General features: G+C 46.6%; 1 protein-coding gene across 1 annotated transcript in view; it reads left to right on the top strand.

Annotated features, from left to right (window-relative positions):
* The window catches only part of tspoap1 (TSPO associated protein 1), a 91127-nt gene that overhangs the window by 53577 nt on the left and 23313 nt on the right, over window positions 1-14237 (top strand). Inside the window, 8 exon segments of the mRNA XM_079508003.1 lie at window positions 516-696; window positions 2250-2345; window positions 3387-3592; window positions 5950-6056; window positions 6151-6260; window positions 7283-8260; window positions 11227-11378; window positions 11784-12269. Coding sequence (XP_079364129.1) covers window positions 516-696; window positions 2250-2345; window positions 3387-3592; window positions 5950-6056; window positions 6151-6260; window positions 7283-8260; window positions 11227-11378; window positions 11784-12269 — 2316 coding nt within the window.

The following is a 14237-nucleotide window of genomic DNA, read 5'->3' as shown; positions in this document are numbered from 1 at the left end:
GTAACATCAGTCTATCAACAACAGCAACTAATTGTCAGTGTTGTGCAGAAACCTACCTTTATTTGTCGTACTTTGTTACACCATCCCTGTTAGTACAGTATGCAGAAATATAGTTTTTCATGGTTTGGTTTGATCTTTTCCATTTTTTTCCATTTGCCCGTGAACAGTTGGAAAAAATGGAAAATCTAATTCTTAGTGAGGCTTTTTGAAAAAAGTGATTTTTAATAGGTCAAAGCATTTATTCTAAACATCTACTAATTGAACAATCAACCCACTGTGAAGAAAGTAGCTTATTTTAGATACGTTATACATACATACTGTATGGTTTCTGCAGGACACCGTCAATCAGTATAACCCAACATCAGACACATGGAGCTAACATCCAACACAGAGATGTACTGTATCGATGTGGCTGATGTACGGATAAAAAACTGCTAAAGCTTGAATTAAGACTGTTATTAGCTTTAAAGCAAATTAAAACAATGTGTGCTCTCTGTTTTATTGCATACGTGCAGTCAAAGGTGCGAGATCTGGAAGAGAAATGCCGCAGTCAGAGCGAGCAGTTTGGCATGCTGTCCCAGGAGCTGGATAATTTCCGGCTGTCGGCGTCCAAGGTGGATCACATGGCTGAGGCTGCGCTCCTTAACAACCCCAGTCTGCCTGTTCTGACCAATGGGCTGGGCCTTACAGACAGAGGTAATTCACTATTCTGACCAATGGGCTGGGCCTTACAGAAAGAGGTAACACACCACATAGACATACAGTATAAAGGTAGACGCTTCTTCCGGTTCTGGGGCGTCTGTATCTCAACGGAAGGCAACATGGAGGCAACGGCGATGCGGGATTGGATTGCTTTTGCACGCTTTCCCGAGATTCCTCGCAAAGCATAGCGGAAGCAAGATGGAAGAACGGAAGGGGACGTTCGGTAGACGTGCGGTAGACATATCAGAGGCGTGACTCCCTCTTTCCCAGCAGCACTTGCCTTCCGAGATTCCGCTTGACTTCCTCCTCCCGTTGGAGACAGGTCGCTCCAATGAACTGCAGCGGCCAATGAGGCATCTATATTTTTTAATATCTATGACACAAAACCTGGGCCTTTTTATTTTTGTTCAGAAAGAAATGCACATCCCTGTAATCAGTGGTGTAAAGTAACCAAGTACATTTACTCAAGTGCTGTACTTAAAGATGGAGTTCCAGTTTTTCCAGTGTTTATGAGGTGACAGTACTTCATTAGACCCCTTGGTGTGGTTGTTATGTGATGTCTTCCCTTTGTATTTAGGGTTTCTTCCTGGAGGCTGAAACCTTGACAGTCAAACGTGCCAATGAAAAAAACAGTGGTATAGTGACATCACAATATCATCCCCTCCCCTAACACCTCCCCCTTTTATCATACAACAGCTGTGGGTGCGACTTCAGTTCAGGTGCATCACCACCCATCGACACCCACCAGGCAAACCAGGCAAAAAAATCACGGCACTCCATCTTTAAGTACAATTTCGAGGTAGTTTTACTTTACTGGAGTATTTCCAATTCTACTTTTCTATTATTCTACTCCGCTACTACATTACTACCGATCTGCAACCTCACAATGTGTCGCATGATCACATTGCGACACATTGTACATTTGTAGATCTGCTTTTTTCAAAAGATGCCTTTGAAAAGTAGTACTTTTCTACTTTTGGTACTTTAAGCATACCAATACTTTTGTACTAGTTTTACTTGTAACGGAGTATTTCTACATTTCAGTATTGATACTTTTACTTACTTTTTAAAAGTAAAAAAGTACTTTTTCCACATGCCCGTATTTCTGATCTTTTTCATATTAGTCGTTGGCGGTTTTAGATGCCTTCAAATCCAATAATAAATTGGTTTATAACTAAGTAATGGACCTCTTTCAAGCACTTATTTAACTTTAAAACAATTCTGGGGTCATTTTAATGTGTACTCTGGCTTTTGTGTGCCCCAGACAGTTTTTAAATAGCTTGATTCAATATTTAGATATTTGATATTCATTTAATCAGAAGTCACTCTGATAACATTTATATAAATATATATCTAAAATCCTATGTTAAACTGCATATTAAAACCCAAACAGCAGATATGTTTTTAAAGTGAAATACAGCGCATATTATGGAACTATGACAATTCCAAATATCTTCTTTATATCAATTTATGTATGTATGGTACCAGTATTATCTTAAATTTACCAAACACCCAAGTTGGTATGCCATTTCTCTTTTTAGACTCAGGTGGCTCATGGGATATGGAGTCTCTGGGTGACATAGCCTTTTGGAGTCTGGAGGCAGGTGACACTCTCCCATGCCCTGAGGGGTGGGAATCCCCCGGTACTCTATTATATCAAATTACACCATTGTTTTATTGTGTTGTTGTGGGCACTGTCAGTAGAGAGCACTCCATGCTTGAACACTTCCATCTCCAGGTCAGTGTCATTGTGACCCAACACAATCCACACCCATCACTTTCATGGAGCGTGGCTGAGCTCTTTCTAGAACATGCATGGGCAACTGGCGTCCCGGGGGCCACATGCGGCTCCCACCTTCACTTAATGTGGCCCCCGCAGGTTAATATCGGAATAACTGATATAGTATTGATTTCAGCTGTTACAATTCCAAACATGCGAACATGACCCGCTTTAATTACTTCAGTCTATATATGTAGCTTAATATAATGACTGGTATTAAAATGTTATTGTCTTTTATTTAGGTCCAATGTATTTGTATTTAAGTTCATAAAGTTAACACAAGTATAACTAAATGCATTTGAAATTAAATTAAAATTATACTTTTCAAAATAATTCAAAACTAGCAACAAATTATTCGGGATTTCAATTCAAATATAGCAAAAATAGCTGATCTACAAGCTCAAAATGCGTCTCAGTGCAACGCGTTTTGAGCTTGTAGATTGGGTATTTTTGCTACGACAGAAATATGCAATGTGGCGTTCCGGAATCTGTGAGTGAGTGTGGAAATATAGCGGCCCTCGCCATCGTCAAAGTTGCCCACCCCTGTTCTAGAACATACACTCTCACTTGAAGGTCACAGCTTGAAGGTTCAGGTGAGCATGGGCCTGCTCGTCTGTTGGCTGTGGTACTTGCTAAGCCCCTTATTTCTTACCATTGCCGGTGTTGCCGCAGTATACTCGCAACCTTTGAACTCCAACAGATGGAGACAGAGGATTTGGACTCCACTATTTAATCAGCCCGGTTCAACCTTCAGCTCCTGCATGTCAGTTATTGACCCTCCCCCCACCCACCTATCCAGCTCACTGACTCAGGTTAGCAGCCAGTCAGTCACAGAGCATGGGAATTCGCTGTCCGTTTTCGGTAAGAGAATAATGCGCTGTCTGTCCTCCTGTCTCCCTTCCAGATGTCGCCGCCGCTCTGCGCATGGGGGCCACGCCCCATGCCGCGGGGCTGTCCAGGGCGGAGCGTTCTCCTGTCGCCAAGCATCGGGAACTTCCCACCATCAGCGTCAGCAAGTCGTCCTCCGCCTCCACCAAGTCAGAGCCCACGCAGCTCACTCCCAAGTCTGACAGCCACCTCAGTCCCCACAAGTCCAGCCACACACATGAGGTACCGTTTAAAAACAAAATAAATGCATAGTATATCTTGAAATTGTCACGTATTATCACGGGTAACAGTACGAAAACAGGTGGTGGATCCTATTGGTTCACTTATCTGAGCGCCCGCTCCCCTCCTCCCCTCCCCGGGAGAAAACCGCAGATAACACCGACGTCACCAAATTCGGAGCGACATCCCTCTGCACTGTTATTGGTTAGCGAAATACAAGTTGGCTCCCACTTCCTATACCATATTTGCCAATGCGTTTCCCCCAGGCCTTTCAATTTTGAGCCGAATGCAAACAAAAATAAAAACTTGGCTACCGAGGCTAGACAAACGTTGACCGGCGTTTGCTCTGTTTCACATCACAATGAAGATTGAATTGATTCCCATTATTCTTATTATGTGTCTTATTGAGCCTCCTCGTGGTTGTTATGTTACCTTCGTCGAGTTCCTTTGATCTCTTTATTTTTTTTGCTGAAGAGATGAGCAGATATAGCTCATCAAGACTACGAAGACGGCCATGCACAATCACATTGATGGTATGGCTTTGACATCACTGCCAGGTGCAACAAGCTCTTGTAGTGGCCGTTTTCCTTCGTTTCCGACGTTCTTTTGTTGGTTCACTCACCGTTTTGTTATGGCTTTCCTGTAGCTCCAGTTAGCTCATAATGTTAGCTGCTGTTGCGGCGTTTAGAATATGGGTTTTTATGCCGTTCAAACTCCCATTGGCTTAGGAGGTAAGGTCTCTAGGAGGCAGCCAATCATGACTAGGTCTCTAGGAGGCAGCCAATCATTACTAGGTTGTGTTTAGAGTCTGCTTTACAGTCGTCAGTAGTGGTGCGTGCAAATGTAGGCCAGGCTGCTTCGCACCTGGCAAAAAACATCATGTCCTCTCACACGGCACCACCTGCTCGCGCTGGATAACAGCAACGTCATTGGAGGTATTCATATAATGTCAGTAATATTCTGGTTAGATTTGTTTCCATTATGTATCCAAATAGAGATTGTTTGGTCTCCTACTACTGTATGCAGGCCATTGGCCTTAGCTCACCAGTCTGCCTACTCTTCTATAAAGCTGATATTTAGTGAGATAATCCACTGGCTACTGTGGATTAGGTTGTAGTAGTTGTAAGTGATTATCTTTAAAAGGTTTTTTTCTCCCACTGGAGCTATACTTTCTTTATTGTAAAATACTCTTTATTATTGTTATGATTTATACAATTTTGGTATAACGAGTGTAACAGCTTGTTTCATGTTTCATTGTAGTCCGTCAGAAAAGCGTACAGGAAGTCATATATACGTGTGTGCGTATATATATATATATATATATATATATATATATATATATACGCATACATACATACTGTATGGCCCGGGTTATTGCATGGGTGAAATAGGCTCCCCCCCCACTCACTCCCTCCCTCCTTGCCTTTTTTGAGGGGCACTAGCCTCTCGTATGCACAGCTTTGTGTGTTTGTACCACACAATGTGATGATTTGATTGGCTGATGTATGATGATAAGAGCACCCCTCACTTCAAACAAGTGTGATTTTTATTTTTTATGACTGTGATCTTTCCCTCTCAGTTTTTTCAAGTAAATACATGAAATTAAATGAAATGATTACTATATTTACCCAGGTTATCTGGGCTAAGCTCAAGAACTTGTTTCCAGCCAGGCCCTGCTCATAGAACATTTCATCGTAGTGGTTCAATGCCTTGTTCAAGGGCACTTCAGCGGTGGTAATTTTAACGTGTCGGACCGCTGATTCGAACTGGCGACCTTCCGGTATCAAGACCGCTCCGCAATCCGTTCGGCCACCGCTGCCACATCATCATACATCATCACATTCTGTGCTCAGCCAATCAAATCATCACATTCCGTGGTACAAACACACAAAGCTGTGCATAGGAGGAGCTAGTGCTCCTCAAAAAGTAATTACCGTAGCTAATTTGCTTCCTTGACAAATGTTTGCTTTTTAATCATGGCTCATTAGTGTTGCTAATAATGGCAAATCAGATTCAGATATTTACACAGCCCACATGAAAGCGGGCAGTTTAATTAGTAATATGTGACTGTGTTGGAAGGAACTAGACTGAAATATAAAGATATTTCCATTGGAAAAGCAAGTGATTGTATTTTGTTTGAGCTACTGCTATGTGTGGGAACATCGAAGGGCATGCATTCATTCCAAACACTTGTAGAGATTCATGATGGTCTTTGGGGTTGACCAGTGTTCCAAGACCCCAGAAGGGCTGGACCAACGGTGAAGCGCTCGGCCCTACTGGTCAGAGCTGGGACTACAGGCGGGCCTGTGCATTTAGCTCGAGGAGTGTGAGTGTTCTAACTTCCTGTGGCTGTTCTTCAGGTGGATACAGCCAGTGAAGTAGAAGAGTTGGACATCGATGTAGCCCCAGCACCTTTCACAGCCAACCTAGGAGCGTCCAAACTTCAGGTCTTTATTGCCAGATACAGGTATGTACCGCAGTCTCTGGGTATACTCACGAAGTGAAGCGTTCATTACCATGTGATAATGATGACTCTCCTCGTGTGACTTGGCCTTCTCCAGCTATAACCCATATGATGGCCCCAATGACAATCCAGAGGTGGAGCTACCGCTTACTGCAGGAGAATACATCTATGTGTATGGAGACATGGACGATGATGGCTTCTATGAAGGCAAGTTCAGCCTTACACACTTTGATCCAATTCTCCCTTCTCGCTCCCAAGCTGTGGTGTGTGATTCTCCCTTCAACAGGACTGCAGAATCACTCCCCAATCTTACCCCTAGTATTCCTTATTTCTTTGTGTCTGTAATGCCTGTTTAGTCAGATATACTGTATGTTTACAGGTGTTAAGAATGTTTAGATAGTATGACATTTAGACAGATGCTAGGGTAGATGTCCTACTGCTGTCCTATAGTTACTTTGTTGAACTTGTGACTCCTTGTGTGCTATTGGTAAATGTTCATCTACAGTATATTATCTATAAATGCACCACGTCTCTATACGTGTGTATGTACGTCTGTAATCCACATAACTCGAGAACCGTTCGCCCCACCGACTTCAAAAGTTACACACACGTTCCACACCACCACTCCAGAACCAGCACAAAAGCCTCTGCCTGGGCTCTGGACAGGGCCCAAATTAGCCAACTGACACCTGATCACCCCTAGATCTCTATATATGGAGCTTGCCTGTTATGACATCACAATAATGTTCTAACATCTGTATAGGCTCCATATTTGGGCATGCCTGACAAAAGAATGACTCCATATACGGGCATAAAAGGTACACGGACATAATAACTGGGAGGGGCATTGCATTTCCAACTTGCATCGTTCCAAGTAGGCCAGTGCCCAACACGCACGGCTCTAGTTTACTCTGATCTTAGATAAACCTTTAGGCCTTATGGTTAGAGTGTCCGCCCTGAAACTGTGAGGTCGGGATTCGATCCCTGGCTGGGTCATACCAAAGACTGTAAAAATGGGACCCAATGCCTCCTTCTTGGCACTCAACATCAATGGCTTGGATTGGGGGGTCAGATCAACTTATCAAATGATTCCCAAGTGCTGCACGGCTGCAGCTCCCGCTCCCAGAGATGGGTCAAATGTGGAGAACAAATTTCACTGCGGTAACGTGTGTGACATTGAGTGTACAACTTTGAGTTTGACTTTGTCCTCTTACGTGTGGCCTTTCCAGGTGAGCTGATGGATGGCCGGAGAGGGCTGGTCCCCTCCAACTTTGTCGAGCGGGTTTCCGACGAGGATGTCATGAGCACTCCCCATCCGGAGGTGGGCGACACGTCCCAGATCTCCCTGCTGGACAGCAGCCTCCACAGTGCCAGTCATCACCACCACCACCTCCTCCACCAGCAGCACCATCACCACCACCACCACCACCACCTTTCCACGGACATCGGCGCCGCCGCCTCCTCCGAGAGGACGGAGGCGTCTTTGGCGTCCGGCCTGATCGCCTCCGTCGTCCCGTCGTCCGAGATGGCCTCGGTCTCCACCTCCTCCTCCGCCCCAGCCCCACCCCCACCCACACCCCCACCACCCGTCACCAACGGCCTCGACCTGGACTTGGAGGAGGAGGCGGGCGTGGAAACCGTGCCTTACCCGCGCAAGCTCACGCTCATCAAGGAGCTGGCGAAGAGCATCATCATTGGCTGGGACCCTCCGCTGGCGCCGGCGGGCTGGGGCGACGTGCTGAGCTACAACGTGTACGTGGACCAGGAGCTGCGGCAAAACGTGCCGTTCGGCGCGCAGACCAAGGCTGTGCTGGAGCGACTGGACGTGGCGCTCAAGGCGTACCGCGTGTCCGTGCAGAGCCTGACGGAGCGCGGGCCCTCGGACCGGTTGCGCTGCAGCATGCTGGTGGGGCGCGACGTGTGCGTGGCGCCCACGCAGCTGCGCGCCGAGCGCGTCACGGCCACCTCCGTTGGCCTGACGTGGCTGCCGAGCAACAGCAACTATATGCATGTGGTGTCCTTGAACGAGGAGGAGCAGTGCGAGCTGGTGAAGCCCGGCTGCTACTCGCTGTGCCTCAGTAACCTGGCGCCGGGCCGGCGCCACGCCATCAGAGTGGAGGCGCGGCCGCACCGCACGCCCTGGGAGCTGCCCGCGGAGCGGCGCGAGCACAAGGTCGCCGCCATCACGTTCGACACTCTGACGGCAGGTCGGTGGAGGCGCACACACATGGGGGGGGGGGTTTGGGGGCGGTGTTTGGTTTGGTTATTATTAGCGATCAGTTGTTCTTATATGAATGACAGACCTGCAATAGAGTGTCGCAGTCCCGCCCCCTGCGAGGGCACCAGGAAATAATTCCCCCATTAAATTTCCCCATAGACATTTAAAAAGGTACCTTTGAAGCCTCGGACAAAGCCAACTCGGCAACTCTGCATCTCATGACAATAAACATATTTTTTGGGGCCGAACAGATCATTAGAAAGACAAAAAAGGGCAACAGTACAACTGTTTTTTTGTTCAGTCAGGACAACTCAAGAATGGATGGAATATATATTTATTGAATATACGACAAGCACAAATGCTTATTTGTTTTTATTCTTTCTAATTATTTGTTTGGCCCAAAAAAAAAGTTTATTGTGACGAAGGTCGCAGTTAACTATGGAATCGTGCATTTCCCATGTGTCGGGCACCATATATGGTGCCCAGGTCTCGTGACATCTGATGTCATAGTAAATGCGACCTGCTGTCACAGTTAAGCCCATATATGGAGTTCCCTGATGTCATCAATATTGGCTAGCAACTCTACATCTGACCTCAAACCTCAAATCCTTAGATCTCCATATATGGATATATGTCAGAACCTGTTCTGACATTCCATATGTTGATCCTTCCCCATCCATCCTTCCTCTTCGATTTCTCCCTTTTGACTTATACCTGTACATTCAAATTTGGGTCCTCAGCAAACCCTGTACACTCAGGAGAATTTCTGTTCTGACATTCCATATGTTGATCTGACCTCATCAAACCCTGTACACTCAAGGCATGATCCTTATATGGCCAGTACAGAATTCATTCCATGTTGATCTGGCCCCCTATGCCAAAGCTCCAGCGCTCGGCCAGCAGTCTGCCGTCAACGAGGCGGACGCGTGCACGCGACCTAGGGCGAGGTCGCTTCTCGCCATCAGGCGTCTTACTGGTTGTCATGAGTTGTCACCTGCCAGGTTGTCTTTGTCCGAGGCTTTAAAGGTCTTTAAATAAATACTTTTTGAAATGTCTATGGGGAAAATGAATTTCCTGGTGCCCTCGTCGTTCTGAAAGGGGGCGGGACTGCAACGCTCTATGCGTTTAGGTCAGTGGTTGCCAGAGTGGTTTGCACCACTCAAAAACAAAGATCATTTCCCCAAATTATGGTTTAAAATGGATGCTTGAATGTTTCGACTTTGGAAATCAATCCACACTTTTAACACAACGGATGCGCCAGCATATTTCAAAAATATAGGCGCTAGAGTGCCAGCAGGTATGGCAGATTTTACTCCTTCCGTTCCCCCAAAAAACCGGGAGGCATAATCTTCCATTCTTACCTCACGCTGGTCACGCTAAAGTTTCTCTAGAAGCGTTTATATTCCAAATGAAATGCATGCTGAAGTCAGAAATGAAGACAGAACATTGTCCTTCTGGTCAACACCATGTAGAGTTCCCTAGATTAGAAGTTAAGGGCCATTCTTTTGGAGCCGTAAACAAGGAAGTGAACAGCAGTGCACATACGAGAAACAGCAAGGAGTACGGTGCAGAAAACAAAATAATTAAATAATAATAATCAATTTTTAAATGTTTTGTTTTATACCAGAAATGTATTGAATACATAAATACTGCATTATATTGTTGTAGCTTTACAAAATACTTTTGGCACGGTACTTCCATGGTTTTGTTTTGAGCTGAATTCTGTGAATCACAGTTCTAACAGACGACAGACGATAGATGGCTGTAAAAACAACAGAGCTACCAGGTGTGTCACCAAAAGGACTACTAAAATGAATACTTTCTCAGAGGATACCAAAGAGATCAAATCAAATAAGACTAGAACTGACGAGTAACAAATGCTGCTGCCTGGTCTTCGACTGATTTTAGTCATTTGGATTCCATAGAAGCCAAGCGTGTCTGCACACCGAAAGTAGCAGATATACAAGCTCACAACACGTTGCAGTGCGACATGTTGTGAGCTTGTCTTGGCTATTTGGCAGTCATTAGTTATTTTAAGATGAAAAAGTATTTGAAGTGATCAAACTAGCAATAGAATACAAGTTTAGCAGCGTCTTCCAGAAACATGAATGGTTTCAGAAATGTCATGATTTCTTCAGCTGGTCGGCCTAAAACATCATTACATTTTCAGTCTTGAGATTTTCTTTTGACTTATTCCATGTGTCTGTGTCCAAACTGGGTCAATATACAGTATATTCTTCATATGGGATGAAGTGATTTCTTTTTTGCTTTTGAATACGGTATCACTGGATAAAGTACAATGTGTCCTGTGTGCTGTGTGTCAGGTCCCCCAGACGCCCCTCTGGATGTATATTGTGTCCTGTGTGCTGTGTGTCAGGTCCCCCAGACGCCCCTCTGGATGTAATGTGTAATGTGTCCTGTGTGTCAGGTCCCCCAGACGCCCCTCTGGATGTGTAATGTGTCCTGTGTGCTGTGTGTCAGGTCCCCCAGACGCCCCTCTGGATGTGTAATGTGTGCTGTGTGTCAGGTCCCCCAGACGCCCCTCTGGATGTGTAATGTGTGCTGTGTGTCAGGTCCCCCAGACGCCCCTCTGGATGTGTAATGTGTGCTGTGTGTCAGGTCCCCCAGACGCCCCTCTGGATGTGTCCTGTGTGCTGTGTGTCAGGTCCCCCAGACGCCCCTCTGGATGTGTAATGTGTCCTGTGTGCTGTGTGTCAGGTCCCCCAGACGCCCCTCTGGATGTGTAATGTGTGCTGTGTGTCAGGTCCCCCAGACGCCCCTCTGGATGTGTCCTGTGTGCTGTGTGTCAGGTCCCCCAGACGCCCCTCTGGATGTGTAATGTGTCCTGTGTGTCAGGTCCCCCAGACGCCCCTCTGGATGTGTCCTGTGTGCTGTGTGTCAGGTCCCCCAGACGCCCCTCTGGATGTGTAATGTGTCCTGTGTGCTGTGTGTCAGGTCCCCCAGACGCCCCTCTGGATGTGCAATTGGAACAAGGTCCTTCCCCGGGGATTGCCCTCATCAGCTGGCTGCCTGTCACCATAGATGCTGCCGGGACCTCCAACGGCGTCCGCGTCACTGGATACACGATATATGCGGACAGAAGAAAGGCAAGGAACAGAGCCGTGTTCAGTCTGCACAGCTTGTTTGTGACTTTATTGCAGTGGTTCTCAAACTTTTTCATGGCAAGGACCCCCAAATCCACATTTATTAGCCTGTGGACCCCCATTTTTGAAAGATTGTGAAAACCTGTGAATATATATTCTTTCACAGCAAACATTTTTAACTCCTATCTTAGCTTCTGGGGGGGTGGTCCCTGCATGGAACAACATATTTTCAGATGGGGGTTCCATGGCCAATTACATGTCATTTTTGGGGGTCCTTGACATGAAATGGTGTGAGCACCACTGATAAAGAAACATAGTTTTTTTTTTTACATAGGACATTTTGTGGAATCTGGTCTCACTCTCAGGTCTTAATGTATTACATGTGTCGCTGTCCCTCTCTCATCCAAGGTGCTTGAAGTGTCGTCCCCCACAGCGGGCAGCGCTCTGCTGGGCCCATCTCAGATCCAGTCGCTGCAGGCAGCCCGGGAGATCACCGTCCGCACCACGTCCGCCCACGGGGAGTCCTGTGACTCTCTGCCGGCCGCCGTGCCCACCAAGCTGGCTGCCATCATGGCAGGTCCAGCCAGCCACTCTCCGGTAGTGCCAGTTCTGCCCTGTGCCCCCACCGTGACCACACTGCCCTCGCCTGCCTCCTGCGGGAACTCTGCTGCCAAAAGTCCCATGCTGCCCCACGCCCTGCCACTAGTAGACGCACAAGCCATTGACCTCACAGTGCAAACCCCCGCTGCCAACTGCCCCGTCCCTGACCCCTGCTACACAGAAGCCCTTCTCTCATCTGCCTCGTACGTGGAGGCGTGGGCCGATCCATCAGCTGCTGCTGCCTTGGCAGTATGTGATTCCCCTTTGCCAGCAACCTCCACTGTCACTCCAGTTGTAAGCATCTCTCTCTAACCCGTCTCTTGCCTCTCTAGAATAGCCCTGCAATTCTGAGCATAGTCCCATAATAACACATATACTGGTAAATAATGGCCACAAGCCATGCTAAATAAGGGTCATATATAGGTCTTTGCCAGTGTCTTAAAATCCAATTCCCGCCAGCATGAATGAATCCCTCGATAGCGTATTGCCAAGGTTCTATCGCGCGTAACACTTACTTTGAAGAGCCAAATATCCGTAATTGCATGTTACAATGACAAAATGCTGTGTGTGGTGTCTTCACCGGTTTTTGTTCTCTAGGTCGGTGGTGGAAAAAAGTATCACAGCGCCTACTACAGGCCGTTGAAAAACCTTGTCTTCCCCAGAAACAGCCCCTCAATGTCGTTTCTGAGATACAGGGCTTTGAATGCAGCCTATACAATGCAAGTGGATGCGCGCGCATCTTCAAAATGGCCGCAGCCACTGTCCCACTTGGACTGTTGTGCTAACGAACGGTAGCTAATGATTTGATCGGATAAAAACATGGATTAAAGAATATAAACCCTGGAAAACGGAGGTTCCGGGTTTGGCAGGCTAGGGTACTAATTTAACCTTAAGGTTTCGCCGGGTTTGGCGTACTCCGCGTTAATCAAAACCTCAAAGGTACTGACGGAATCGCAGACATCTCATGAACGGAAATTATCCGAAAATGTTTTAAAAGCCCCTCAAACCAGTGGTTGGGAACCTCTGACCTCAGATGGCCAAATTAACAAGGTTTTTGTTGGTGATTTTGAGGAAGATGTTCTGCCAAAAGGGAGGGTAGAAGCTATTTCCCATCTCACAGTTGATGCTGTGAGATGCAAATGTTAAAAGTAAAACCATGATGGACTTGGACGTTTAGACTGCAGTAAACAGAGGGGACCTTGCCACGCTTATTGACTTTTAAAAGACTAGACCTGTACGTGCCCGTCGCAGTCGGCCACCGGCCTACTTGGGAACGATGCAACTTGGGAACCTAATGATATACGTTGTCATAGCACCCGTTTTAACTGTCAGCCGGTGTCCCACATCTGTTTATGTGCCTGTGTGTGAAGACTGCAAACTGAAAAGTGTACTTGGCAATCAATTGGGCCCACTGGCAGAGCCTGATTGGTTGAGCCTCAATTGGCTGAGGCACAGGTGAAAGCAGTGGGCCTCATTAGGCCCACTGGCAGAGCCTCGCCCAGGTGAAAGGAGTTGGCCTCATTAGGCCCACTGGCAGAGCCTGACCAGATCCTTTTGTGGAGTTTCTAGAGAACCGACTCGATACCTGGCACTGCACTCCCTGTGGGGGTGTGGAACGTGTGTGTCGAATGTGAAGTCGGTGGGTCAAACGGTTCTCGAGTTACGTGCATTACAACTGTACACACACGTACGCACGCACGCACACACGTACGCAGAGACGTGGTGCATTACCGTTATGCTTTTACCGTTTCTTTGCACCGTTTCTTTTTAATGAGCTGTCCACAATTCCGTACGTACACATTTTTGAGTGGTGTAAACCACTCCTACAACTGGCTTTGTTAGTCTGTGCAGAAAAAATTAGCATGGTTGCTATGTTCACCCTGTTCACCCGGGTGTGATTTCATTACGTCAGACATGATTGAGTGGTGTAAACCACTCCTACAACTGGCTTTGTTAGTCTGTGCAGAAAAAATGAGCATGGTTGCTATGTTCACCCTGTTCACCCGGGTGTGATTTCATTACGTCAGACATGATTTCATTACGTCAGACAGGCTATATAAGACCTTACACCACTCAGTTCACACGGGTGTGATTTTTGAGTGGTGTAAACCACTCCTACAACTGGCTTTTGTGTGCAGAAAAAATGAGCATGGTTGCTATGTTCAAAATAATTTCTGACGTAATTAAATCACACCCGGGTGAACTGGATGACCGTAGCAACCATGCTCATTTTTTCTGCACAAAAAGAGCCAGTTGTGAAAT

The sequence above is a fragment of the Electrona antarctica genome, assembly GCF_951216825.1.
Source record: "Electrona antarctica genome assembly, chromosome: 8".
Classification (NCBI taxonomy): Eukaryota; Metazoa; Chordata; class Actinopteri; order Myctophiformes; family Myctophidae; genus Electrona; species Electrona antarctica.
The sequence above is the reverse complement of the archived record's forward strand: the minus strand, read 5'-3'. Positions and strand labels throughout refer to the sequence as shown.